This window comes from Triticum aestivum, chromosome 7A (assembly GCF_018294505.1).
Source record: "Triticum aestivum cultivar Chinese Spring chromosome 7A, IWGSC CS RefSeq v2.1, whole genome shotgun sequence".
NCBI classification, from domain to species: Eukaryota; Viridiplantae; Streptophyta; class Magnoliopsida; order Poales; family Poaceae; genus Triticum; species Triticum aestivum.
Window position 1 is genome coordinate 412,348,846 of NC_057812.1, and position 27,055 is coordinate 412,375,900.

Genomic DNA, 27,055 nt, shown 5'->3' on the forward strand with positions numbered 1-27,055 from the left:
CCATTTTCATATCCATGTCAAGTAATATCATGTACTCTGTCCGAACTATGGACCTGCATCTAGTTAAAGAATCACAATATAAACTAGTTACAAATACTTCATTACTTAGTATCCATAGGATGGAATCCTATGCAATTAATACATGGTACAAGCCAACTATGTAGTACTCCAAAGGAGTGAATACCAAAGCAGTGTGTGTGTGTGTGTGTGTGTGTATAAAGCAACGAACAAAGTACATGGCCGAACGAAACTAGGTGGTTGTTGCAACCTTGCACCATATCATGCCAATATTATACACATTTCTCTTCTTGACCGTGATAAATCATCATATAATTTATGCTGATCCAAAATCCAGTAGTGCTGCTTAGGAGTTGCTGGATCTACTCACATGATCTGTGTCAGCTTCAATAATCATTTTTCTTTACTTTTACCAACTTCTGCATGTCACCTTCCAATTAATCGTTGTTACGTACCCGTGCAAAAGATAATTGTGAGTTAAGGCGTTAAAATGCAAAATGTAATCGTGCAAAAACGTGACTAAAGAGGAAAATATTAAACATCAATGGGAATAGACTAACATACCGCTTCCATTAGCTGCCTTCTATTCAACAATTCCGGTACCGAATTTGGAAGACCAAGTCCTTCAAGGCTAATTGTCCTAGATATTAAAAGTATCTAGGTATTTGAGAACTTCTCTCTTAAGCCCATAATCTCTTCATGTGACAAGCTCTCTACAATAATCAAAAAGTACCCGAGAAGATCTGTTATGAAATACAAACACGAGTAACCAATGTCATGCAAGAAGAAAAGGAGGACCATAAGTTCCCTAGGGTCCGCCTTTAAATTAGATAAAAGATAATTATGCCTGTGATATCAACATAAACTTGGTAAAACACATTACTGTCACAAGTTCTATTTGACAAAGTTTGATAAATATAATAAGCATGGCCCACTTTACCAATTAAAATTGGGCTATTTAAAACAATAACCAAGACATGCTAATGTCAGTAATAAATAGGTAGAGGTGATTTGTGTTTCCTAGTTCATACCAGGACAAAGATGACGTTGAAATACGCAACGAGAAGTGGCTTGATATACTATTGAAAATAGTAATAAAAAATTAAAAATCTAACCTTTGACCTATTGTTATGTATAATTCGGCAAAGAAAGAGAGGAGAAAGCCATGATGACTCCTGAGCTTTCTTGTAACCAATATCTGATTATTAAAAAGGTGGAGAATAAAGGGCCAACCACCCAAAGCGCTTGATTGATTAGATGAAAGGGGAAGACCAACTATGCATGCTGCCCAAATCAGATGTTGTGATGGGAGCATTTGCAAGAGTGCTTTCTCTAGGAGTTAAAAGAGGCCATAGTCAATCACAACATGTATCCACCAACCATCCTAGAAATCCCCCATACACTTGAGACCTAAACATGAATTATATAAAAGTCCATTAGACCCAAGATAAAAAAGAACAAACTCACTGCCATCTTGAAATCCAATTGAATTCCTCTTTTCAATTACCTGCTGTGACGCCCCTGATTCAATCGTACACTAATCATGCACGCAAATGTGTACGATCAAGATCAGGGACTCATGGGAAGATATCACAACACAACTCTAAAACATAAATAAGTCATACAAGCATCATAATACAAGCCAGGGGCCTCGAGGGCTCGAATACAAGTGCTCGATCATAGACGAGTCAGCGGAAGCAACAATATCTGAGTACAGACATAAGTTAAACAAGTTTGCCTTAAGAAGGCTAGCACAAACTGGGATACAGATCGAAAGAGGCGCAGGCCTCCTGCCTGGGATCCTCCTAACTACTCCTGGTCGTCGTCAGCGGGCTGCACGTAGTAGTAGGCACCTCCGGTGTAGTAGGGGTCGTCGTCGACGGTGGCGTCTGGCTCCTGGGCTCCAGCATCTGGTTGCGACAACCAGGTAGAAGGGAAAGGGGAAAAGAGGGGAGAAAGCAACCGTGAGTACTCATCCAAAGTACTCGCAAGCAAGGAGCTACACTACATATGCATGGGTATATGTGTAAGGAGGCCATATCAGTGGACTGAACTGCAGAATGCCAGAATAAGAGGGGGATAGCTAGTCCTATCGAAGACTACGCTTCTGGCAGCCTCCGTCTCGCAGCATGTAGAAGAGAGTAGATTGAAGTCCTCCAAGTAGCATCTCCAAGTAGCATCTCCAAGTAGCATCTCCAGTAGCATCCGCATCGCATAGCATAATCCTACCCGGCGATCCTCCCCTCGTCGCCCTGTGGAAAAGCGATCACCGGGTTGTCTGTGGAACTTGGAAGGGTGTGTTTTATTAAGTATCCGGTTCTAGTTGTCATAAGGTCAAGGTACAACTCCAAGTCGTCCTGTTACCGAAGATCACGGCTATTCGAATAGATTAACTTCCCTGCAGGGGTGCACCAACTTACCCAGCACGCTTGATCCCATTTGGCCGGACACACTTTCCTGGGTCATGCCCGGCCTCGGAAGATCAACACGTCGCAGCCCCACCTAGGCTCAACAGAGAGGCCAGCACGCCGGTCTAAACCTAAGCGCACAGGGGTCTGGGCCCATCGCCCATAGCACACCTGCACGTTGCGTACGCGGCCAAAAGCAGAACTAGCCCCCTTAATACAAGAGCAGGCTTACGTTCCAATCCGGCGCGCGCCACTCAGTCGCTGGCGTCACGAAGTGCTTCGGCTGATACCACGACGTCGGGATACCCATAACTACTCCCGCGTAGATGGTTAGTGCGTATAGGCTCGTAGCCAACTCAGATCAAATACCAAGATCTCGTTAAGCGTGTTAAGTATCCGCGAACGCCGAACAGGGCCAGGCCCACCTCTCTCCTAGGCGGTCTCAACCTGCCCTGTCGCTCCGCCACAAAGATCCACTCGCGGGTGCTCCACCAGCCGACCCGACTTTAGTCTCCACATGTATCATGTATAAGTATATAGTATATACCCGTGATCACCTCCCGAGTGATCACGGCCCGATAGTATAGCACGGCTGACGGACAAGAATGTAGGGCCACAGATGAATATACTAGCATCCTATACTAAGCATATAGGATTGCAGGTAAAGGTAACAACAGTAGTATCAAGGACAGGCTATGCATCAGGATAGGTATAACAGAAAGCAGTAACATGCTACACTACTCTAATGCAAGCAGTATAGAGTAGAATAGGCGATATCTGGTGATCAAGGGGGGGGCTTGCCTGGTTGCTCTGGCAAGAGAGAGGGGTCGTCAACTCCGTAGTCGAACTGGGCAGCAGCAGCGTCGGTCTCGTAGTCTACCGGAGAGAAAAGGGGGGAGAAATAATGAATACAGAGCAAACAAAGCATCACAAAATATAACCAGGCAATACGCGGTGTTCGGTGTGCCCTAACGCGGTAGTAGGTGATACCGGTGAAGGGGGGGAAAACATCCGGGAAAGTATTCCCGGTGTTTCGTGTTTTCTGACAGATGAACCGGAGGGGGAAAGTTGCGGGTTTGATATGTTAGGGGTGTGTGGTGGACGAACGGGCTACGTATCCGGGTTCGTCTCGTCGTTCTGAGCAACTTTCATGTTGAAAATATTTTAATCCGAGTTACGGATTAAAAGATATGATTTTCTAAAGATTTTATTAATTTCTGGAATTTAATTAATTATTTAATTAATTCGAAAATGGATTTATGACATCAGCATGATGTCATGCTGACGTCAGCAGTCAACGTTGACCGTTGACCTGGTCAACCTGACATGTGGGTCCAGGGGGACCCACCTGTCAACCTCTAATTAGGTTAATTAGGGTTTAGGTTAATCTAATTACAGTTTAATTAAACTTAACTAGTTAATTAAATTAATTAAACCGGATTAATTAACTTAATTAATTACTTAATTAATTAATTTATTAATAATTAATTTTATTAAATCATTTTTATTTTTATTAATTATTTTTTTAATTCCTTTTTTTAAGGGGGGTGGGGCCCGTTTGTCTGTGGCACAGAGGCCTAGCGGGCGGGGCGCTAGCGGGTGGAGTCGGCGCGGGCGTCGGGCGCCAGCCCGAATGGGCGCACGGGCGTTATCGGGTGCGGGCGCCGCGCACCCGCACGGAGGCGACGGAGGGCGCCAGCGGGGTCGTGCCCACGATGCGTCCAGGGGAGGGCGTGTGGGCGTGCGGGGAGGGGAACCACGGCAGCGGCTCGCCGGAGTTGCGTTCCGGTGACCACTTGGTCACCCACGAGCATCAGAAGGACGAGCGCGTTGGCGCGCATCGAGTTGGGCTAGTGGTTGGTGCTGGAGGTGGCCGAAAACAAGGCCGGTGACGAGGTTCGGCGGCGGCGGGCGTGCAGCAGCAAGGGGGAGCGGGGACCGTCCATGGCCGGGCTTGGTCAGAGGGGCGTGGGCGCGAGCGCGCGCTGTCGGCCACGGTCGGGCGCGGCCAAGCGCGGTCCAGGGCGTGCGGGAGCTCGACGGTGGTCCCGTGCGGAGGCAGGTGGCCGCGGGCGGCTCCGGGGTGGGGTCGGGCGCATCCACGATGCGGCGAGCGCAACGGTCGATGGCAGCGGGCGGGAGTCGCGGTGCGCGGCAGCGTGCGCGTGCGGAACGGCGCGGCGAGCGCAGGACGAGGACGCGAGGCGTGCGCGCGTGCGCGTCGAAGACAGGGGAGGAGAGGGGGAAGCTCACGGGGCGGAGTAGGGACGGGGCAACGTGCTCGGTGGAGGTCGGGGAGGTCGACGGGGACGAGCGGCGGAGAGGAGCAGTCCGGTGGGGAAGGGGAAGCAGGCCGGCGAGGGAGCTCCGGTCGCCGGCGCGTCTAGGCGGCGACGGGCGCGCGAGGGAGAAGGGCGAGGGGATCGGGATTCCCCGATCCAGATCTAGCGGGGGGGAGGAGTGGTGCGAGTAGGGGGGGGTGGGGGTAAGTTAGGGTTTGGGTTTCCTCCCTGGTGGGGGGTTATGGAGGGGAGGTAGCGGGGCGGTTGGGCCGGCCCGTTCGGGCGGCGGAGGCCAGCTGGGCCACTTGGCCCAGCGGGGGGGGGGGGTCTGTTATTTTTGTTTTGTTTTGGTTTTGTTTCTTTTTATTTATTTTCCTTTTTGTTTTACTCAATTTAAAATATTTATGCATTTTCTAAAAATGTGTTTACTTCACCATAATTATCTATGCAATATTTGACACGGTCCGAACATTTTTGTTTTAAAGTTTGAAAACTTTGTTTGTTTGCCAAAAATTCAAGTTTGAATTCGAATCGTTTTCGAACTAATGCGAGATTAGCCACAGTAATCAAGGTGACGTGGCATCATTAGCGAAGGATTACTGTAGCGTAACTATCCGGGCGTCACAATTCTCCTCCACTACAAGAAATCTCGTCCCGAGATTTAAGAGGGGGACTAGGGGGAAAGGTCTGGTTACGAAATCCTAACGAATCTTCTCGTCTTTGGTTGCTCTTCTTGAAGAGATCAATCCATTACACTGATGTCTTCATTCCTCTGCTTCAGGTCATCAGGATGAAGTCGGCATCCTTTCTTCGGGATCTTCATCGTATTTAAGAATAGGTAACGGGGCAGATCAGCAACGACAGAATGCTATAAGGGTAATAATCTGGGATTAACCCATGAATGAGCATATGAGTACCTCTCGAGTTGAACAAAATAAAACACATCGAGAGTAAAGTTGGAAGGTACAATAAGAAGTTTCAAGCAGCCAGGCAATCGTTCATTGCCTAGGCAGAAGGTGAAAAGGGGTTTCAAGCAACGGAATAATTATTGTGTCCGATGCCAGAATTGACGATCTCATTGGAAGGTGGCTCATGAATTACATACGAGTCCACGCGGGAGGAATAACTTTGGGAACAGGGGGTGTACAGGAGAGTCAGGTTTCGATCCTGTGGAACTGTGGGTTATGGGCCCACCATGTGGGTTAAAGGTAGAAAGGGCGGAGACGTCTTGCGTGATCATGCAAGCAAGGTATGTCAGAGGATAGCCTATCAGTTATGTCGGCAACAACATCAGTACCAAGGACGAGGGACGAAGAGAACCATTTTCCTGCTCGTTGAACGAGGCGGACCAGTAGGCAAAGTTCTCGTCCATCGGTGGTTACCGAAATGTCACCAACAAAAGTAACAGGGTCTCACTGGCAGAGTTGTACACCGAGGTGTTTACATAAGCAGGAGAATATTACTGCTCAGATCACAAGAAAGGTTAAACCAAACAATGGAAAGGAAGATATGATTATCAGATTTAACCAGATCAATGGAAAGGAAAAAAATGTGTTTAAACACATATTCCAGGGGTATATCCTTCCCAAGGACAAGCAGATGATATCCATGACAGGATGGAAGGTAGAAAACCATTTAGGTAATGGGAGGAAAATTTCATGACATTACCCATACAACGGTGTTTGGATAATTGATAAAGAGAATTTAGCATTGTGCTTCAAATGTTCTTGGTGATGAACGGAGTACCACAGACATGCTTCAGGTAGCAATGATATGGTGTTTCAATCAAGGGCCAGACTTCGGATACACCAATGATCCATCAGGAGTAACTTATAAAATAAGTCCTACAATTTCCTCCAGGATGAATGGATAACCTTGCTGAAAAGGAATCTATAATGATAGGTCCTCCAGCCAGGGGGGGGTGCTAGGCATGACATCATGTTACCGGGTCATCAAAGGACAAACAACATAACTCCTGGAAAGTTGTCCCAACCATCATATCTGACCGAGATTCAGATCCAATTGGTGTCATGATGCCTCAGACTCAGGATGTCCGAGAAGAAAAGGCGCAACACAAATCGTTGAAATGGCATTGCAAGATTCTCGGAAAATGAACTATGGGAGCGGGTTCCTGAAACAATAGTTCATCATTAAACCAAGGAGAGGTGAGGAGGTGGCTGATTGACTCAGCGACAATTCATTGAGATTTTCAAAAGATGGATTTCCACAATAATGTGAACAAGAAGATGACATTTGTCAGATCAAATGGTATAATGATGTATGCTCGAGGAAAACATACACAATTAAACATTGGTTGAAAGGTGCACCCGAAATATGGGTTGGGTTGCACGACCAATGTCAGAATGGTGATTCAATAGTCAATAGCCTAAGAATGAACTTTCGACCATTAACTTCAAAAAAATAGGGTTGCTAGAAGGAAAGAATCCAAACAACACCGTTCACTTGTTGGAATTAACACGGGGACCAAGAAAGAATGGTGATGGTGAGAAGTATTTCTATGTCAAGAATTCTCAAGAGGTGGAACAAATCTCAGAACATTCTTGACATAAAGGATGGTAATACTCCAAGGTAAAGAAGAACAATTGCTGGATAGCAAGGAACTCAAGGTATAACACCAAACATGAACAAGCTTGTGTTGGTGGGAAGGCAATAAAGTGGTCAATGATAATACAATTCATCGAGGGCAAGGATGGTATTTCTCATCATGAATTCAATTGATATCCTGGATGAGCTCAGAATGTTGATGATCACGACACCTTTGTCGCGAGAGTTCATGAAGATGTAATCGATCGGCGACGACATCAAGTCAAAGTAATGATGAAGTGAAAGGTTATTGGAACCAAGGGTACGACACAAACTCGAAACCAAGCTTGTTGTTCAAGGCGAAATGATATGACGATGAGGATCGACGTAAGGTTAGTTCATCGTCGAAAATTGTGCTCCGAGAAGAAGGACCGGGTAGCACAGTTAAAATCATCACGACAATGATATAGCCAAACAGGCTAGGAATGGCGTGATCGGGTACAAACTCGTACTTATAGTAGCTTACCGAAGAGTTGTTGAACCGTAGTGCGGACTCGGTTCAGTTATTGGTGTCTTTGAGTGTTTAATAACTCAGAGCTTTTGAAAAATTGGAATCAGTGGGAATGTAGCACTTGATGATGAACTCATAAGAAGTTATGCAGTTCCATGATAATCTCGAGATACCAGGGGGGTAATACTCGACAGAAGATCAAAGTAAAGGTTGGACTGGTGTATTGATCCATAGAAGACAATTGTTTAACTTGTCCGAGAAATGGAATCAAAGAAGAACAATCATGGTCGGAACCACGGTTGCAAAAGGCCAGATCCCTGATATAAGAAGAACTTATACCAAAGGAATAATTAATTTAAGAGAAGCTCTAATGATAAGATCTACATCGTGTCCATGGGCATGAACACAAGTTCAAGGTCGACTCCCACTTCTCCAATGCATAACCTTTCATTCACTTCTCATGTTCGATGAAGTTGCAGTGTTGAAATTTTAGCTGGCGAAGCACCAGAAGAGTATTATTCGTGAAAACTTTCGGGTTCACACGGTTTAGAGAAGGCATATGTTCAACCCATAGGGGCTTCTTAGAAACATATACCACAAGTTTCAAGAGTAAATAACACAAGCCCGAAAGCAGAGCATGGTTGGCCAAGCAGAGGATACAACTTAACACAGGCATTATGTATCAGAGAAAGAACTCACAAGATGATTAATTATGAAGGACAATGTCGGATGAAATCCAACAATGGATCGGGCGATCCACAACGGAGCTGATGTGAGTATCGATACTCAATCAGAGGGAGAAAGAATGCACGGGCATCAGATTATAGAACATCTGAATAATTCGATGCTTAGATAACAAAGGAATTATGATTTCCAAAACAAGGGATCAGAAGCAGACATTCTGATCAAGGATGGATCAATTGAATATACCAGAGGCACAATCGACGACAGATAGTTTGGTCGAGAACCAGCTCAGTCTGAGCCGGAAAGATAATTTAAAAGGATCAACTGATGATTGCGTGCATTCGCACGTATTGAATCAACGGACTCAAAAATGATGGTGACAAAGGATGCCAATATGATTACTATACTTATGGGATTAATCATAATGAAAGCAAACAAGAAATTCCAGAGCAATAGGTTGCTGAGGATTTTCAGAATATCGAATGGTATTTCGAGGACTTTTGTGTAACACATGAACAACTGGGGGATGAGCGGATACTCGATAAGTGCGAGAATTAACCGTAGGGGTATTCAGGTGACAAAGAACAACAAGGCAGTAAGCTCAAAGGATTATCAAAACAACGACGAGTTTTTCAGGGTATCTTGTAATACCAAGACCAACTGGGGATGAAGGTAAGAATAACAACTGCAAGTAGTTATCCATAAGGGTTTACGGTGGAAGGGGAATTGCAAACACGATGAACACAAGTTCTCGAGTTAACAGCGGAGAGCATTTTCAGGGTATTCTGGTGCAGCAGACGATCATCAGTAATAAGGGGCTCTCCGGGTGAAAGTGATAACGAGATCCTAATGTTAGATTTAGTAAAATTCATTTAACCCGAATAGAAGAGAGCTCAGAGTCCCAGAGTAAAGGTCGAGGAGTAAAAGATCCTAGTACCACCCGATGGCGACGTGGGCCCGTAAGGCTCACAGCCAAGTTAGTAAAAGTTTTTGTAATGTCTAGACTCGACTTCGGCCAAGGAGTGTGGAAGGGGGATTCCTACAGGCAGCTGGCTCTGATACCAACTTGTGACGCCCCCGATTCAATCGTACACTAATCATGCACGCAAATGTGTACGATCAAGATCAGGGACTCACGGGAAGATATCACAACACAACTCTAAAACATAAATAAGTCATACAAGCATCATAATACAAGCCAGGGGCCTCGAGGGCTCGAATACAAGTGCTCGATCATAGACGAGTCAGCGGAAGCAACAATATCTGAGTACAGACATAAGTTAAACCAGTTTGCCTTAAGAAGGCTAGCACAAACTGGGATACAGATCGAAAGAGGCGCAGGCCTCCTGCCTGGGATCCTCCTAACTACTCCTGGTCGTCGTCAGCGGGCTGCACGTAGTAGTAGGCACCTCCGGTGTAGTAGGGGTCGTCGTCGACGGTGGCGTCTGGCTCCAGGGCTCCAGCATCTGGTTGCGACAACCAGGTAGAAGGGAAAGGGGAAAAGAGGGGAGAAAGCAACCGTGAGTACTCATCCAAAGTACTCGCAAGCAAGGAGCTACACTACATATGCATGGGTATATGTGTAAGGAGGCCATATCAGTGGACTGAACTGCAGAATGCCAGAATAAGAGGGGGATAGCTAGTCCTATCGAAGACTACGCTTCTGGCAGCCTCCGTCTCGCAGCATGTAGAAGAGAGTAGATTGAAGTCCTCCAAGTAGCATCTCCAAGTAGCATCTCCAACCAGTAGCATCTCCAGTAGCATCGCATAGCATAATCCTACCCGGCGATCCTCCCCTCGTCGCCCTGTGGAAAAGCGATCACCGGGTTGTCTGTGGAACTTGGAAGGGTGTGTTTTATTAAGTATCCGGTTCTAGTTGTCATAAGGTCAAGGTACAACTCCAAGTCGTCCTGTTACCGAAGATCACGGCTATTCGAATAGATTAACTTCCCTGCAGGGGTGCACCAACTTACCCAGCACGCTTGATCCCATTTGGCCGGACACACTTTCCTGGGTCATGCCCGGCCTCGGAAGATCAACACGTCGCAGCCCCACCTAGGCTCAACAGAGAGGCCAGCACGCCGGTCTAAACCTAAGCGCACAGGGGTCTGGGCCCATCGCCCATAGCACACCTGCACGTTGCGTACGCGGCCGGAAGCAAACCTAGCCTAGTGGCGTTCCAGTCCAATCCGGCGCGCGTCACTCAGTCGCTGACGTCACGAAGTGCTTCGGCTGATACCACGACGCCGGGATACCCATAACTACTCCCGCGTAGATGGTTAGTGCGTATAGGCTCGTAACCAACTCAGATCAAATACCAAGATCTCGTTAAGCGTGTTAAGTATCCGCGAACGCCGAACAGGGCCAGGCCCGCCTCTCTCCTAGGCGGTCTCAACCTGCCCTGACGCTCCGCCACAAAGAACCACTCGCGGGTGCTCCACCAGCCGACCCGACTTTAGTCTCCACATGTATCATGTATAAGTATATAGTATATACCCGAGATCACCTCCCGAGTGATCTCGGCCCAATAGTATAGCACAGCAAACGGACAAGAATGTAGGGCCATAGATGAAAAATACTAGCATCCTATACTAAGCATATAGGATAGAAGGTAAAGGTATCAACAGTAGTAACAAGGACAGGCTATGCATCAGGATAGGTATAACAGAAAGCAGTAACATGCTACACTACTCTAATGCAAGCAGTATAGAGGAGAATAGGCGATATCTGGTGATCAAGGGGGGGCTTGCCTGGTTGCTCTGGCAAGAAGGAGGGGTCGTCAACTCCGTAGTCGAACTGGGCAGCAGCAGCGTCGGTCTCGTAGTCTACCGGAGAGAAAAGGGGGGAAGAAACAATAAATACCATGTAAACAGATGCATATCGATGCATGACAAGACAAGTAACGATGCTAGGCGTGCCCTAGCGTGGTATGAGGTGGTACCAGTTAAGGGGGGAAACATCCGGGAAAATATCCCCGGTGTTTCGTGTTTTCGGGCAGAGGAGCCGGAGGGGAAAAGTTGCGGGTTCGATAGGTTAGGGGTGTGTGGCGGACGAACGGACTGCGTATCCGGATTCGTCCCGTCGTTCTGAGCAACTTTCATGTTGAAAATATTTTAATCCGAGTTACGGATTAAAAGATATGATTTTCTAAAGATTTTATTAATTTTTGGAATTTAATTAATTATTTAATTAATTCGAAAAATGGATTTATGACGTCAGCATGATGTCATGCTGACGTCAGCGGTCAACAGAGTTGACTTGGTCAACCTGACATGTGGGTCCAGTGGGACCCACCTGTCATTCTCTGTTTAGGTTAATTACAGATTAGTTAATTTAATTAGTGATTAGTTAACTTAATTAATTACTTAATTAATTAATTAATTAATAATTAATTTATTAAATCATTTTTTTTATTAATTTTATTTTATTTTTTAATTCCTTTTTTTAAGAGGGGGTGAGGCCCGTTTGTCTGTGGCACAGAGGCCTAGCAGGCGGGGCGCTAGCGGGTGGAGTCGGCGCGGGCGTCGGGCGCCAGCCCGAATGGGCGCACGGGCGTTATCGGGTGCGGGCGCCTTGCACCCGCACGGAGGCGACGGAGGGCGCCAGCGGGGTCGTGCCCACGATGCGTCCAGGGGAGGGCGTGTGGGCGTGCGGGGAGGGGAACCACGGCAGCGGCTCGCCGGAGTTGCGTTCCGGTGACCACTTGGTCACCCACGAGCATCAGAAGGACGAGCGCGTTGGCGCGCATCGAGTTGGGCTAGTGGTTGGTGCTGGAGGTGGCCGAAAACAAGGCCGGTGACGAGGTTCGGCGGCGGCGGGCGTGCAGCAGCAAGGGGGAGCGGGGACCGTCCATGGCCGGGCTTGGTCAGAGGGGCGTGGGTGCGAGCGCGCGCTGTCGGCCACGGTCGGGCGCGGCCAAGCGCGGTCCAGGGCGTGCGGGAGCTCGACGGTGGTCCCGTGCGGAGGCAGGTGGCCGCGGGCGGCTCCGGGGTGGGGTCGGGCGCATCCACGATGCGGCGAGCGCAACGGTCGATGGCAGCGGGCGGGAGTCGCGGTGCGCGGCAGCGTGCGCGTGCGGAACGGCGCGGCGAGCGCAGGACGAGGACGCGAGGCGTGCGCGCGTGCGCGTCGAAGACAGGGGAGGAGAGGGGGAAGCTCACGGGGCGGAGTAGGGACGGGGCAACGTGCTCGGTGGAGGTCGGGGAGGTCGACGGGGACGAGCGGCGGAGAGGAGCAGTCCGGTGGGGAAGGGGAAGCAGGCCGGCGAGGGAGCTCCGGTCGCCGGCGCGTCTAGGCGGCGACGGGCGCGCGAGGGAGAAGGGCGAGGGGATCGGGATTCCCCGATCCAGATCTAGCGGGGGGGGGAGGAGTGGTGCGAGTAGGGGGGTGGGGGTAAGTTAGGGTTTGGGTTTCCTCCCTGGTGGGGGGGTTATGGAGGGGAGGTAGCGGGGCGGTTGGGCCGGCCCGTTCGGGCGGCGGAGGCCAGCTGGGCCACTTGGCCCAGCGGGGGGGGGGGGTCTGTTATTTTTGTTTTGTTTTGGTTTTGTTTCTTTTTATTTATTTTCCTTTTTGTTTTACTCAATTTAAAATATTTATGCATTTTCTAAAAATGTGTTTACTTCACCATAATTATCTATGCAATATTTGACACGGTCCGAACATTTTTGTTTTAAAGTTTGAAAACTTTGTTTGTTTGCCAAAAATTCAAGTTTGAATTTGAATCGTTTTCGAACTAATGCGAGATTAGCCACAGTAATCAAGGTGACGTGGCATCATTAGCGAATGATTACTGTAGCGTAACTATCCGGGCGTCACACCTGCCATGATTTTGTAAAAGAAAGAGGGAAGCACAAGCTGCAAGAAAGCACTATACCATTTTAAAGCATTGCAAACAATTATATACTTCATATCCTAAATTATAAGGCCAAATTAGACGGGCACATCAATGCTTGCCATCAATAACCTAGTCTCTACCAAGTTGCACTCGATACTTAGCAAAGAAATTATCCACATAATCATTTAGCTTTGCTCGTTTAAGGATAAAAACAAAAGATGCTAAGTCTTCGCCTACCTCTATGACAACATGTTTATGATTTTTGCACATTCTAATACAGTGTTCTAAATAACCTGCTCCATACAATAGCAAGTAGTATCATGATGTGAGTAACATATAAGCATATACTCTAATCAATCATGTGGCGTAAAAACATGCATGATAAACACATGGAAGGATAAGGTGTGGAGTAATTACCTGTCTAGAAGCAAATGGATTATGAACTGCAGAAGTGAAGAAAATGCCAATACATAGCACCAAGATCTGCCCAAATCAATTGACCACACCCAACATGAACATCTCCTGTATGCACAATTTTTTAGTTGAGAGAATGTCATGACAATGTAATTGCATGGCTGGAAGGAGGAATAATATATGAACTAGAAAGAAATAAAGAGAAACCTAGCCAAGTATCATGGCAAAGGGTGTTGTAGTGCCGAAGTGAAGAGGCGAGTGAAGAGTGGTATGGGAGGAAGAATATATACATGCACTTACCCCAAAGCAGCAGAAAGGATGGGCACATCCACCGCCATGATTTTGTGCATAACAACTGAAAAATGATTGTATCCTTCAATCTCAACGAGTTAGTTTCGCTAAGAGAACAACCATGGTGTGGATTTGCATCCCCTATCGACTGGTTCCCCTCCTCTCTCTCTCTCCCTCTCCCCCCTTCTCTCTCTCTCTCTCTCTCTCTCTCTCTCTCTCTCTCTCTCTCCCTCCCTCCCAAACCGATCGACCCATTCCCTCGTCTCCCGTAGAGGCGTTCGTGTCGGCCTCCCGTGTGTAGACGGATCACCTTCCCCTTTCTCCAGGCAGCGACATGCCCCCTTGTTGTTTCTCTCGAAGCGAACGGCCCTGTTATTTTCTGCTAGCAACCAACATCCTTTTTCGTGTACCTCGTAGGAAAGAGCAGTAGGATAATTGGGTTGAGAGAATAGGCCCGCGTAACCAGAGGGCTCACCTCTGGAGTAGCCCTTAGAACATTTAGCCCAGAAAAAGACGTGCGGTAGTGGACGCACAGAGAGCAGCGTTAACAGCTGAGATCTGCTAAATCACGCAGATGGATGGCCAGAAATGCTCGGTTAAGTTTTAATGTCCTATAAAATAGATATATTGTTTCCCATACGTGCAACTAGGGTTCTCGAGCTAGGGTTGTAACCAAATTCCCCAACTGAGCGAGGGCGCTCCATCATCGGGATCTGACAGAGTGGCCATGGACTACACCAACGCCATCCATATCATCCCGGACGCCGCCGGTCCCGAAAGCTGGGCCAACTCTGCGGCGCCTCCTGGCGGGGACTCTGGGATTTGGGCCACCGAGGACGACTACAGCCAGTGGAACGGCGACCAGGGGCTTAGCGGGGGTTGCTATGGCGGTGACAGGAACTCGTCGCAGCCGCATTCAAGGGCCGGCGGCGAGCAGCCGCCGCCGGGCAAGAAGCCCAGGGGCAGTGGGCCGTCGGGCGGCGGCGACGCCGGGAGCACGAGCAAGTCGCGCGCGATTGGGAAGATGTTCTTCAAGACGAAGCTCTGCTGCAAGTTCCGGGCAGGGACGTGCCCGTATGTGACAAACTGCAACTTCGCTCATGGGATGGAGGAGCTGCGCAAGCCGCCCCCCAACTGGCAGGAGATCGTGGCAGCACACGAGGAGGCGACGGAACAGAGAGAGGAGCACCAGATCCCGATCATGACGTCGTCCAACGTGGTGCCTGGTGACAGCGTGTCTGGCAGGGCGTACAAGGGGCGGCACTGCAAGAAGTTCTACACCGAGGAGGGATGCCCCTATGGCGACGCATGCACTTTCTTGCATGATGAGCAGTCCAAGGCGCGTGAGAGCGTCGCGATTAGCCTATCGCCGTCGGTTGGCGGGGGCAGCTACAACTCTGCTGCTGCTGCTGCCGCCTCTCCAAATGGACCGACAATTCTGAAGCCGTCGAATTGGAAGACGAGGATTTGTAACAAGTGGGAGATGACTGGCTACTGCCCCTTCGGTAGCAAGTGCCACTTTGCTCATGGAGCTGCTGGTGAGCGCCTCTTTTTCTTTTCATAATTGACTTTAATCCCCAAATTTTGCAGACAGCCTATTCAATTGTTATTACCATACGGTTGCATATATTTTTTTCCTTGTCTCTGCATGAAATCTCTTCACATTTCATATAAATAATGAGGCCATAATATTTTATAAAGTTAGTAAGTTACTCATGTCCATTTGATGGAGGATAGGCTTGGTGCAGCGGTGAAGTACTCCCCAATTGTGCCAAGAGGTCCTGGGTCCGATGCAGCCTCTCTGCATTGTACTGTGCAGGGGTAAGGCTTGCCTCGTATAATCGTTCCCCAAACCTTCCAGCACTGGGTCTGTCCTTACTCATGTCCATTTATTCCATGAGACTGTAACCCACATTATAGTTGAAACAGAACCTGCAATACAGTTTTCTAGTCAATTCTGATGCTTGCTTTTGCGTACATTCAGATAAGTGATGCTTCTTTATAATTGACCACAATGCATCATATGTTGTATTTTAAACCTATCCTGACACTTTTGCCTACACTCAGATAATTATTTCTTTATAATTACGACAACACATCATAGGCCTGATTTCAACTGTGTTCAGCAGCTTACCTGAAACTCTATGATTGGAAGTATCTACTTTCCAACACAGCTACTGGACTACTAGAACAAATCAGGCCAGGTTTATGAGTTCTCTATGGGTCTTTAAGATCGTTCAGAACCTACATCTTGGTACTCACGAGTGTGACATAACATTCACAAAAATTTGCATGGTCAGCCCTTGGTCCATATCAAGTTTAATTAGTTTCCAACCTATGTGATGCTTAGCAGTCTAGCTGTGCACAATAATAGTTGAGATCCAGTCCACTGGTAAATAGGTGAATGATCCAACTGGGTTCATCCTTACAATTGCTCTCAATTGTGTCACTTGCTTTATACAGAAGTTGGTTACAGGCAGTAGCATCGCCAGCATATAGGAAAAATTCCCTGATATCTTGAACCTTGCTCTGGAGTTGGTTTATGAAGTCTTATAGAGTAATGTACATAATATTTTCAGTGGTGCTAACATACATGTTTGTAAGTGACAACAATTTGTGTTATGAAACTACTTGCTTTGTAATTGTAGGATTAGAAACACATGGATCAAGGAAGATATCAGAAGTAAACCAGATTTGACATAACCAGATATTGTTTTCTTTATGAAGCTAGCTCCTAGTAAAATCTGATCATCAAACTCACTGATTACTGATTAGCTTATATGGGTTTGGAGATGACCGCGTGTTATTGTGACATATTTTATGGTTTCCATGTTGGGTGTGGATCTTCTAAGTTCCGGGTTCAGAATAAGTCATTCTAGGTGTAGTCAGGTTTGGTATTGGTCTATTGGGTTTTACATAATTGCCATATGGGCTGATGCCACACTTGCCCTGATGCTAGTTGTTTTTGTCTGCTTACCTATAGACAATTGATATCTCCATTGCAGGTCTTATCTTGCACAATTTTTTCTATTTTATGCATGAGCATTTGCAAGATAAATGAAATTATGAAGTACCGGCACCACATATGCCATTTTTCTGTCGCACACATGCCTGGTGCATGATTCATGCTTAATGGCTTGAATTTTCTTAGATGGTTACCAATAGACACCTAATTACTTTGTGCTGCTATGTACATGTCTATTTCTTGGGTTCATACTTCTTTTGGAATCATCAGATAAACCGCTGTTTATTGAAGCCCTGTTTGGTGTGGAGCCTTAGGCTATGTTTGATAGTAAAGCATTGCAAAAACTACAGTACAAATGCAAAAACGAAAGTATATAAAAACCACTCCCTCCGTAAAGAAATATAAGAGCGTTTAGATCACTACTTTAGAGTAATTTAGAAATATATCCTATAGGTATAAAAAATACTGTGGTCTTGACATAACAGAGTATTTTAGTATTCACAATCCTGAGAACCTGTTCTGCGCTGCGATGTTGTAAAAGCTGGCTAGCCGTTAGCTAGCAAACACGCACGTCTTTCTAGCAGAGCTGGCCGTTGCATTAAGCAACTGATCAGCCTAAGAGTGGCCCTGCACATGGCAACTTGTTGAGAATAGTTGGGAGGATAATGACGTGTGACGCCGTTCTTTTCTGCTGCTCAGTTCTTAAAAAAGAGGTCTGGGTTTTTTTATATAATACAGAGAAAAAACTATGGTTTGGCGAATACTGTAGTATCAAAACGAGGCAACCAACCAACCCATTGTAAGTATAACTGGTAATCTCAAAAACTGTAGTATTCTCATAAGCTTAGAAAGTACTTTGCTACCAAACAGGGCCTTAATGTACATAATGTACCTGATCTAGTTTACATTACTGACATATATTTTGGTTGTAATTGCAGAACTCCACAAGTATGGTGGGGGACTTGTCGACATTGACGGGAGGGACATTGCATCAACTCCGGACTCGAAGCAGGCTGCGGCATCTTCGAAACTTCCTGTGGAGACTCCTGCTGCATCCACTGCGGTGCCCCCTCATGCAGACGTTTACCATTTAGGCAGCCAGACACAGCGTTCCGCCTTGGCCAGCCAAAGGTCCGGGCAGCTACAGAGGCCAATCCAGAAATGGAAAGGCCCCGACAAGATAAGCAGGATCTATGGTGATTGGATAGACGAAACCGACTAGGAAGAGGAGCGCCGTGTCTGTCTCCTTTACCCAGTTTAGTTCTAGTTGGCATTGCAAAAACCTAGTGCTGGGAGAGTCTGCGTGTTGTAAGACTGAAACATTATGTTGCCGCAACTTGTACTGTGTCTGTTGTATGCGTGATTGCAGTGAACTCGCCGCTGGGAGAGCTGTATGGATGGTAGTGTTCTGGTCTTCTGGATATCTGAAAGTCTGAAGTTCATGTTTCGTTTCTTTTATGTTTGAGCAGAGTCGGGAAGGAAGGAGCCTACTTATTGGTTGAAAAACAGCATCCGAAAGATTCACAGGTAGAGATAATACGTGCCTTGGAGAAGGAACAGAGATATCTATCGTAAGAAAAAGAACAGAAAGCCGAAAAATGAAGAAAAGGAAAAAAATTACAGCTTAGCCCGGCCATATTTCAAGGGAGTTTCTAGTTTTTTCTATTTTTTGATTTGATCTAGGTCGTTTCTTTTTCCCCAGTCCAGTCTTGACACTCACTCCGGGCTCAGCCTGCAAAAAATATGACTCTTTTAATTGTTGATTCAGGCCGAGTTCCGGCTCCCTTCTTAGACCTTCAAAAAAATTATTTTGTGCCGGCGTGTCCCTAACGCGTCGGCTTTATACCGGTTGCTGATAGTATTGGTGTTGTGCACTCTGATCTTGCTACCATGGAGCTGTTAGTTAATGAGTATTTTCATAATATTTTTTCGGCTGACACATCTCTTGATGCTTCACCGGTTTTGGACTTGTTGGAATCAAGGGTGTTGGCTGCAGATAACATCAAGTTGTGCAAGGCTTTTTCTGAAAAGGAGATATTAGATGCATTGTTTCAAATTGGCCCGCTCAAGGCGCCGGGACCGGATGGCCTCCCGGCCAGGTTCTTCCAGCGCAATTGGAGCACGCTCAAGGAGGGGGTATTGCCGGCGGTGAAGGATTTTTTCCACACAGGAGTTATGCCGGAGGGGGTTAATTCTACATCCATTGTGCTCGTACCTAAAATCTCGAACCCGACCAAGATTTCGGACTATAGACCTATAAGCCTTTGTAACGTTATATATAAGGTTATCTCAAAGTGTTTGGGTAATAGGTTGAGACCTCTCTTGGACGATCTTATTTCTCCGGAACAAAGCGCCTTTATTCCAGGAAGATTGATCACGGATAATGCACTTGTGGCATTCGAGTGCATCCACCACATCAAACAGGAGAAGGATCTGACAAAGAGCTTTTGTGCGTATAAGTTGGATCTGTCAAAGGCTTATGATAGGGTTGATTGGGTCTTCTTGAGGCAAGTGATGCAAAAGTTGGGTTTCTCTCAGCGATGGGTTGACTGGATTATGGCTTGTGTCACGTCGGTGAGATACTCGGTGAATTTCAATGGAACTCTCTTGGATTCGTTTGCGCCGTCGCGTGGGCTTCGGCAAGGAGACCCCTTATCACCATTCTTATTTTTGTTTGTGGCAGATGGACTTTCAGCTCTACTAAGGAAGAATGTGGATTCAAGAGATATTACTCCAGTGAGAGTGTGTAGAGGTGCCCCGGGTATATCACACTTGCTATTCGCAGATGATACACTTTTGTTTTTTGAGGCTTCTAAAATCCAGGCAGTGAAGGTTAAAGCAATTTTGGATGCATATGGTGCTGCTACAGGACAAAGCCTTAATTATGATAAGTGCTCATTACTCTTTGGGGATGCATGCCCTGCAGTAGTCCAGGATGAGGTGAGAGCAGCGTTACAAGTTACTAGCCATTCTTTTGAGGATAAGTACTTGTGATTGCCAACACCGGAGGGGAGGATGTCGAAAGGGCGTTTCCAGAACCTGCAAACTAGGCTGACAAAACGACTGTTGCAGTGGGGGGATGGTCAGTTGGCCCAACCGAGACGTGAGGTGTTGATCAAGTCCGTAGCCCAGGCGCTGCCTACATACATAATGAGAGTCTTCAAAGTGCCTTTCTCAGTGTGTGATGATCTTACTCGTATGGTAAGAAATTTCTACCGGGGCTCGGCGGAAGGCAAAAGAAGAGTGCATTGGCGAGGATGGGATCATTTGATGCAACCCAAGGCCAAGGGAGGAGTGGGGTTCCGTGACTTTCGGATGTTCAATCAAGCTTTGTTAGCGCGACAGGCGTGGAGACTTCTAACTAAACCAGATAGTTTGTGCGCCCAAGTCTTGAAAGCGAGGTATTACCCACTGGGCAGGTTAGATGATACAGTTTTCACGGGTAACGCGTCGTCGTCATGGCAAGCTATCAGTTATGGCCTGGATCTATTGAAGAAGGGGCTAGTATGGAGAGTGGGTAATGGCAGGAGCATACGTGTTTGGAGGGATAAGTGGATATCGAGGCCTTATTCTTATAAACCGATCTCCCCACAGGGAAGGTGTCGTATTCGATTTGTTTCGGACCTGTTAAATCAGAATGGTTCCTGGAACTATGAGCTGTTGAATGAATATTTTGTCGATGCGGATGTACAAGAGATCGCGAAGATCAGAGCATCTCCGAGGTTGGAGGAAGATGTGATAGCATGGGGACCAGGTAAACATGGTGTGTTCACTATTAAATCGGCCTACACTCTGGCCTTTGAGGAAGCACACCGGGCGACAGATGTATCCTCCAGTTCGTCACCTTCCGATCAGCGGAAGTGTTGGGACTTTATTTGGAAAAGTTGGGCGCCGCCATCGGTGCACAACTTTGCTTGGAGATTAGCTACTAACTCACTCCCTACTTGGCAGAGGAAACACAAAATCGGGCTCGAGGTTGGGAGCAGGTGTCCAGTTTGTGGGAGGGAGGAAGAAGATAACTTTCACCCCTTCGTCAACTGCCAGTTTGGTCGAGACTTGTATCTCGCTATGGCTAAGGTATGGATGATCCCGGAGATAGAATCTATAGAGCATAATGGGAAGGAGTGGCTGCTTCATGTTCTAGAGTCGTTGAATGATGTGGGGCGAATGATGGTTTTGATGATATTTTGGAGGAGTTGGTTTGTCCGGAATGAAGTGGTGCACTACAAGCCTGCACCATCTATGGAGGCCTCTATTCGTTTCTTGCGAAGCTATGTTGATTCCCTGATTGGAATTAAGCTTTACCCATGAGCAGATCCAGCAAAAGGCAAATCTCCAATTGTATATGAAAAACGGGTGCCAGCTGAAGGAGTCATTAGTGCACCAGAGGAGAAAAGATGGAGGCCCCCGGAGCTGGGGTGGATTAAGCTAAATATTGATGGGTCCTTCAGTATGGCTGGTAATGCCGGGGCTGGAATGATCTTACGTGACCATCGAGGGAATGTTAATGTCTCGGCATGCAGGGTCCTGTATTCCTGTAGAGATGCCTTAGAGACGGAGCTCTGTGCATGCATGGAAGGGGTCTCATTGGCACTCCAACGCAGCGATCTTCCTATAGTGGTGGAAATGGATTCTCTCGAGGCGGTGACCATGATTTCATGTGAAGACGTCGACCACTCTATTTACGCCTCAATCGTGAAGGAAATTAAGTACCTATTGTCTCTTCGACAATCTTGTATTATTCATATTGCTAGGACCCAAAATAAGGCTAGTGATGCATTAGCTTCGTTTGCTAGATTGCAAGGTAGGACCATGACCTGGCTAGGGGCTGGTCCGGATGAGGTGATGGAGATTGTTTCTCTCGATTGTAATGACTTCTTGATTGAGTAATGCATGTTTTCACCCCGCAAAAAAAGCTCATCGGCCCTCCAGGATTTTGTCCCAAGCTCCGCCACTGGTCCCAATCACAGTAACAAAAAATCAACTGCCTAGCCCTCGCCTTCCCCTCCCTACCTACGCAAAATTCTCACAAAAAAACCGCATTACTGAAAAATGCTAGCCATTTGAAGAAAATGTTGAGAGAGAATGAGCACTCAAATGGACATACAAAAACTCAGATAACTGCCAACCTAAAAGCTGAAACCATTATAACACATATGCGATGGGTATGTTCTTGTGGTGTCAAGCCACATGTGCAAAAACAAAAGCAAACGTTATGTTGGTTCAATATATATAGGTACATATAGAAAAGTACAACATAATGAAGAAAGGTTGCGCCACGGGATTCTTAAGTGTACTACTAGTGGAGGAGGGAAAGGAGTTTGAAATGTGTGCTCTGGCGACTTGCCTTATCCCCTCCACCTAGCACTCCCGCGATCCCCGTCGGCGTCCTGCCCGCAGCTAGCCCCTCAACCACCAAACGCCTCTCCTCGTACCAGTGCGCCGCACCCTACAAGCCTCGCTATGCAGGAGAGAGATGGAGCAGGAGGGGAGAAGGGAGATCTGCATGGACGAAGCCATGGCCGAGGAGATGCATCGAGTGCGCATGGCGCGGACGATGCAGAGGCCAATTCATTGCGGCTCGATCTAGAAACTCGTCACCAGGATTCGTGTGGAGGTGACAGAGGAGGAGGTGCATCGGATGGTGCCTAGGGAATCAACTTCACTGGAAGAGATAGTTTGCTTGGGCACAGGGGGAGGCGAGCTTGAGGTCTCCAGCACAAAGGGCGAAATGGTGCACGTCCTGGTCCCTGCTGCTGCCGCTCCCCTGACCCATGGCGAGCACATTGGTATGTATTATTTCCAATAAGTCAGTGGCTCTCTCCATTGTTCCGGAGAATGGAGTCTTAGTCATCTTGCCCATGAGGCATGGTTCACAAGCATCAAATGATTCATAATCAAGTAATTCCAAAAGTCCATCCGCATGGAGTTTCTTCATGTGCTTTACACCAATATGACCTAAATAGCAGTACCACAAATATGTTGCACTATCATTATCAACTTTGCATCTTTTGGCATCAATATTATGAATATGTGTATAACAACGATCGAGATTCAACAAACCATTCACATTGGGTGTATGACCATTGAAGGTTTTATTCATGTAAAAAGAACAACAATTATTCTCTGACTTAAATGAATAACTGTATTGCAATAAACATGATCCAATCATATTCATGCTCAATGAAAATACCAAATAACATTTATTTAGGTTCAACACTATTCCCGAAGGTAGAGGGAGTATGCGATGGTGATCTTATCAACCTTGGAATCACTTCCAACACACATCGTTACCTCGCCCTCAACTAGTCTCTATTCATTTTGTAACTCCTGTTTCGAGTTACTAATCTTAGCAACTGAACCGGTATCAAATACCCTGGGATTACTATGAACACTAGTAAAGTACACATCAATAACATGTATATCAAATATACATTTGTTCACTTTGCCATCCTTCTTATCCACCAAATACTTGGGGTAGTTCCGCTTCCAGTGACCATTCCCTTTGTAGTAGAAGCACTCAGTTTCAGGATTAGGTCTAGTTTTGGGCTTCTTCACGGGAGTGGCAACTTGCTTTTCATTCTTCTTGAAGTTCTCTTTCTTTTCGTTTGCCCTTTTTCTTGAAACGAGTGGTCTTGTCAACCATCAACACTTGATGCTTTTTCTTGATTTCTACCTTCACCGATTTCAGCATCGCGAAGAGCTCAGGAATCGTTTTTGTCATCCCTTGCATATTATAGTTCCTCACAAAGTTCTAGTAACTTGGTGATAGTGACTAGAGAACTCTGTCAATCATTATCTTATCTGAAAGATTAACTCCCACTTGATTCAAGTGATTGTAGTACCCAGACATTCTGTGCACATGCTCACTAGCTGAGCTATTCTCTTCCATCTTGTAGGCAAAGTACTTGTCAGAGGCCTCATACCTCTCGACATGGGCATGAGTCTGAAATACCAATTTCAACTCTTGGAACATCTTATATGCTCCGTGGCGTTCAAAATGTTTTTGAACTCCCAGTTCTAAGCCGTAAAGCATGGTGCACTAAACTATCAAGTAGTCATCATACCGAGCTTGTCAAACGTTCACAACATCTGCATCTGCTCCTGCAATAGGTCTGTCACCTAGCGGTGCATCAAGGACATAATTCTTTTGTGCAACAACGAGGATACTGCTCAGATCACGGACCCAGTCTGCATCATTGCTACTATCATCTTTCAACTTAGTTTTCTCTAGGAACATATCAAAAAACATAGGGGAGATACAACACGAGCTATTGATCTATAACATAGATATGCAAATACTATGAGGACTAAGTTCATGATAAATTAAGTTCAATTAATCAAATTACTTAAGAACTCCCACTTAGATAGACATCCATCGAGTCATCTAAATGATCACGTGATCCAAATCAACTAAACCATGTCCGATCATCACGTGAGATGGAGTAATTTTTAATGGTGAACATCTCTATGTTGATCATATCTACTATATGATTCACGTTCGACCTTTCGGTCTCCAGTGTTCCGAGGCCATGTCTGTACATGCTAGACTCGTCAAGTTTAACCCGAGTATTCCGCATGTGCAAAACTGTCTTGCACCCATTGTATGTGAACGTAGAGCTTATCACACCTGATCATCACGTGGTGTCTTGGCACGACGAACTGTCGCAACGGTGCATACTCAGGGAGAACACTTATACCTTGAAATTTTAGTGAGGGGTCATGTTATAAGCTACCGTCGTACTAAGCAAAATAAGAGGCATAAAAGATAAATATGTGACATGATATGGCCATCATCATCTTGTGCCTTTGATCTCCATCTCCAAAGCACCATCATGATCTCCATCGTCACCGGCTTGACACCTTGATCTCCATCGTAGCATCGTGGTCGTCTCGCCAACTATTGCTTCTACAACTATCGCTAACGCATAGTGATAAAGTAAAGCAATTACATGGCGTTTGCATTTCATACAATAAAGAGACAACCATAAGGCTCCTGCCGGTTGCCAGTGACTTTTACAAAACATGATCATCTCATACAATAACATATATCACATCATGTCTTGACCATATCACATCACAACATGCCCTGCAAAAACAAGTTAGACATCCTCTACTTTGTTGTTGCAAGTTTTACGTGGTTGCTACGGGCTTCTAGCAAGAACCGTTCTTACCTACGCATCAAAACCACAACGGCGATTTATCAAGTTTGTTGTTTTACCCTTCAACAAGGACCGATGGTAGTCAAATTCGATTAAACTAAAGTATGAGAAATAGACACCCGCCAGCCACCTTTATGCAAAACTAGTTGCATGTTTGTCGATGGAACGGTCTCATGAACGTGGTCATGTAAGGTTGGTCCGGGCCGCTTCATCCAACAATACCGCCGAATCAAAATAAGACATTGGTGGTAAGCAGTATGACGATCACCGTCCACAACTCTTTGTGTTCTACTCGTGCATATCATCTACCCATAGACCTGGCTCGGATGCCACTGTTGGGAAACGTAGCATGCAATTTCAAAAAAAAATCCTACGCTCATGCAAGATCTAGCTAGGAGATGCATAGCAACGAGAGGGGGAGAGTATATCCACGTACCCTCGTAGACCGAAAGCGGAAGCTTTTGACAACACGGTTGATGTAGTCGAACTTCTTCTCGTTCCGACCGATCAAGCACCGAACGTATGGCACCTCCGAGTTCTATACACGTTCAGCTCGATGACGTCCCTTGAACTCTTGATCCAGCAAAGTGTAGGGGGAGAGTTCCGTTAGCACGACGGCGTGGTGACGGTGATGGTGAAGTGATCCGCGTAGGGCTTCGCCTAAGCACTACGTGAATATGACCGGAGGCATAAACTGTGGAGGGGGCCACACGGCTAACAATGTTTGTTCTGTGTTCTAGCGGTGCCCCCCACATATATATAGGTTGGAGGGGAGGAGAGGCAGCCAAGGGGGCGCCCCAAGTAGGAGGAATCCTACTTGGGGTCCTCCCAATTCGGCCTCCCCCCTTTCCTATTCCTATTCGGAGTAGGAAGGGAAGAAGGGGAAGGGGGAATCCTATTCCCCTTTTCCTTTCCTTCTTCTCCTTTCTTTCTCCAATTTGGCCAGCCCATATGGGGGGGGCACCAGCACCTTTGTGGCTGGTGTGTTTCCCCTCTTGGCCCATTAGGCCCATATAGCTTGCCGGGGGTTGCCCGGAACCCCTTCCGGTGACCCGATATGTACCCAGTACCCCCAGAACACTTTCGACGTCCCAATACTATTGTACTATATATTAATCTTTACCTCTCGACCATTTAGAGACTCCTCGTCATGTCTGTGATCTCATCCGGGACTCTGAAAAACATTCGGTTATGAAATCACATAACTCATATAATATCAAAATCATCACCGAACGTTAAGCGTGCGGACTCTACAGGTTCGAGAACTATGTAGACATGACCGAGACACCTCTCTGGTCAATAACCAACGGCAGAACCTGGATGCTCATATTGGTTCCTACATATTCTACGAAGATCTTTATCGGTCAAACCGTAATGACAACATACGTTATTCCCTTTGTCATCGGTATGTTACTTGCCCGAGATTCGATCATCGATATCTTCATACATAGTTCAATCTCGTTACTGGCAAGTCTCTTTACTCATTCTGTAATGCATCATCCTGCAACTAACTCATTAGTCACATTGCTTGCAAGGCTTATTATGATGTGCATTACTGAGAGGGCCCAGAGATACCTCTCCGATACTCAGAGTGACAAATCCTAATCTCGATCTGTGCCAACCCAACAAACACCTTCGAAGATACATGTAGAGCATCTTTATAATAACCCAATTAAGTTGTGACGTTCGATAGCACATAAGGTATTCCTCCGGTATTCAGGAGTTGGATAATCTCATAGTCAAAGGAATATGTATATGTCATGAAGAAAGCAATAGCAATAAAACTTATCGATCATTATGCTAAGCTAACAGATAGGTCTTGTCCATCACATCATTCTCCTAATGATGTGATCCGTTCATCAAATGACAACACATGTCTATGGTTAGGAAACTTAACCATCTTTGATCAACGAGCTAGTCTAGTAGAGGCTTACTAGGGACA

General features: G+C 46.5%; 1 protein-coding gene across 1 annotated transcript; it reads left to right on the plus strand.

Moving 5' to 3' along the window:
- Positions 1–14,619: 14,619 nt before the first annotated feature.
- Positions 14,620–18,398, plus strand: LOC123147249 (zinc finger CCCH domain-containing protein 56). Its single transcript, XM_044566496.1, has 2 exons — positions 14,620–15,524; positions 17,890–18,398. The coding sequence occupies exons 1-2, from the start codon at positions 14,714–14,716 to the stop codon at positions 18,171–18,173; spliced, it is 1,095 nt and encodes a 364-aa protein (XP_044422431.1). The 5' UTR covers positions 14,620–14,713; the 3' UTR covers positions 18,174–18,398.
- The last annotated feature ends 8,657 nt before the right edge of the window (positions 18,399–27,055 follow it).

Excerpts from the sequence above, each read along its gene's own strand:
- LOC123147249 (XM_044566496.1), top strand. The coding sequence starts at position 14,714 with ATGGACTACACCAACGCCATCCATATCATCCCGGACGCCGCCGGTCCC. Across the intron at positions 15,525-17,889 it reads CTTTGCTCATGGAGCTGCTG|AACTCCACAAGTATGGTGGG; the intron begins GTGAGCGCCTCT and ends TTGTAATTGCAG.